The 1,392-nt window shown below is 35.7% G+C and overlaps 1 protein-coding gene across 1 annotated transcript; it reads right to left on the bottom strand.

Moving 5' to 3' along the window:
- Nucleotides 1–873: 873 nt before the first annotated feature.
- LOC117204933 lies at nucleotides 874–1,222 on the bottom strand (the record flags this gene model as incomplete). The annotated part of the gene is made up of 1 exon (XM_033442857.1): nucleotides 874–1,222. A coding segment is annotated over one exon (327 nt), but the record flags the coding sequence as incomplete, so codon positions are not given.
- Nucleotides 1,223–1,392: the final 170 nt, after the last annotated feature.

Genomic DNA, 1,392 nt, shown 5'->3' with positions numbered 1-1,392 from the left:
AAGCATCCAGCGTTATTTCGAGGAATAGGAAAAATGTCTCTACCAGTGTGACGCTACCTGAGGGAACTATACATTATATCAGATAACCAAGAAAGTTCTGCCGTTTCTCTTATGACAGAAACAAAAGATGCGAGAAATGTAGAAAAACACCAATCCGTTCATCAAAATACCTTCACACGCAATTATATATTTCCATGAAAAACAAGCTCGTAAATATCGATTTTACAAAGTTCGCAATTTTGCCAGGTGACAGATTTTTATTCATTTGAAATTTATATTCAATCCTTTTTTTACTTTAACTGAGTGGTATTTGTCCGTTAATCATTCAATTCTTCGTGATGGAAATTACTAAAAAATTCCATTTTGTTCTGTTCGCAGCGTTTTACAAAGGATTAAGGAGGTTCACAATGCCATCCATTTTCCATGTAGCCAGGGATTGATATATCATTGTCAGGTGGTAAACTATACTTTGGATTAATCGTGGAAGATATAATAAATGTTGCTCTGGAACGTCTCTGTTAGAAAGAGTCCATAAATAAAACTGTGCCAGTTACCATCCTCGAATCATCTTAAGAAAATCCAATGTTCTATATTGTCACACTGAATACAGACTAATTGAAATAAAGCTACACGATGCAAGAGGACATCATCGCTATATCATCTCTGAAGAAACGAGCCACTGAAATTCTCATGTAATAATTCTCTCTCTGGGAACATTCATTGTGGAATATCTTAAAAAATACAATTCATATCAACAAAGAAAAATTTATTTTTTATGGAAAGAGAAAAAGTAGCAAATAATACGAAAACGTAAAGAATGGCAAAAAATATCGTGTGACTTGAATATAATGATAAATATCGAGGGAACATAATTTGAGAAAGTTTGGAAAGTACATTAGAATAGGACGTCCAGGATGTCCTGTGAGAAGGCATCGCGGCGTCTCAAGTTCTTGCTCAGCAAGACTAAGAGATTAGGTTTGAGTACCGACGAGGTTGTCGGCTTGCCAGCGGCCAAAAGACTATTATCTGCCCGTGTGACTGCAGCCTCTACCGTATGGACGATCTTGGCCATGATCGCTTTAATCCTTGGCGGTGGTACGATATTAATCTTCTTCTGTGCGCCTTGTGTTACTAGGAGCAGAACGTGAGGCACGTTGTGTCGATAATCGTCCCAAAATTCATCAGGTAATTGTTCATCACATAATCGTTTACGTAATTGATTTATACGTGAGGAAGAGTTAGTGCAATTTCGTTAACTTCGCATTTATAATCAATGAATGAAATACACGTAAATAATATTCGATTGAAAATTAAATGAGGATTTTGAGAATTGTTGAACCACCGCTTTATGATAATATATTACTTCCATATACTCTAATATATTGCAACAAA

The sequence above is a fragment of the Bombus bifarius genome, unplaced genomic scaffold (assembly GCF_011952205.1).
Source record: "Bombus bifarius isolate JDL3187 unplaced genomic scaffold, Bbif_JDL3187 scf7180000007984, whole genome shotgun sequence".
NCBI classification, from domain to species: Eukaryota; Metazoa; Arthropoda; class Insecta; order Hymenoptera; family Apidae; genus Bombus; species Bombus bifarius.
Note: the sequence above shows the minus strand (reverse complement) of the source record. Positions and strands in the feature narration are given on the sequence as shown.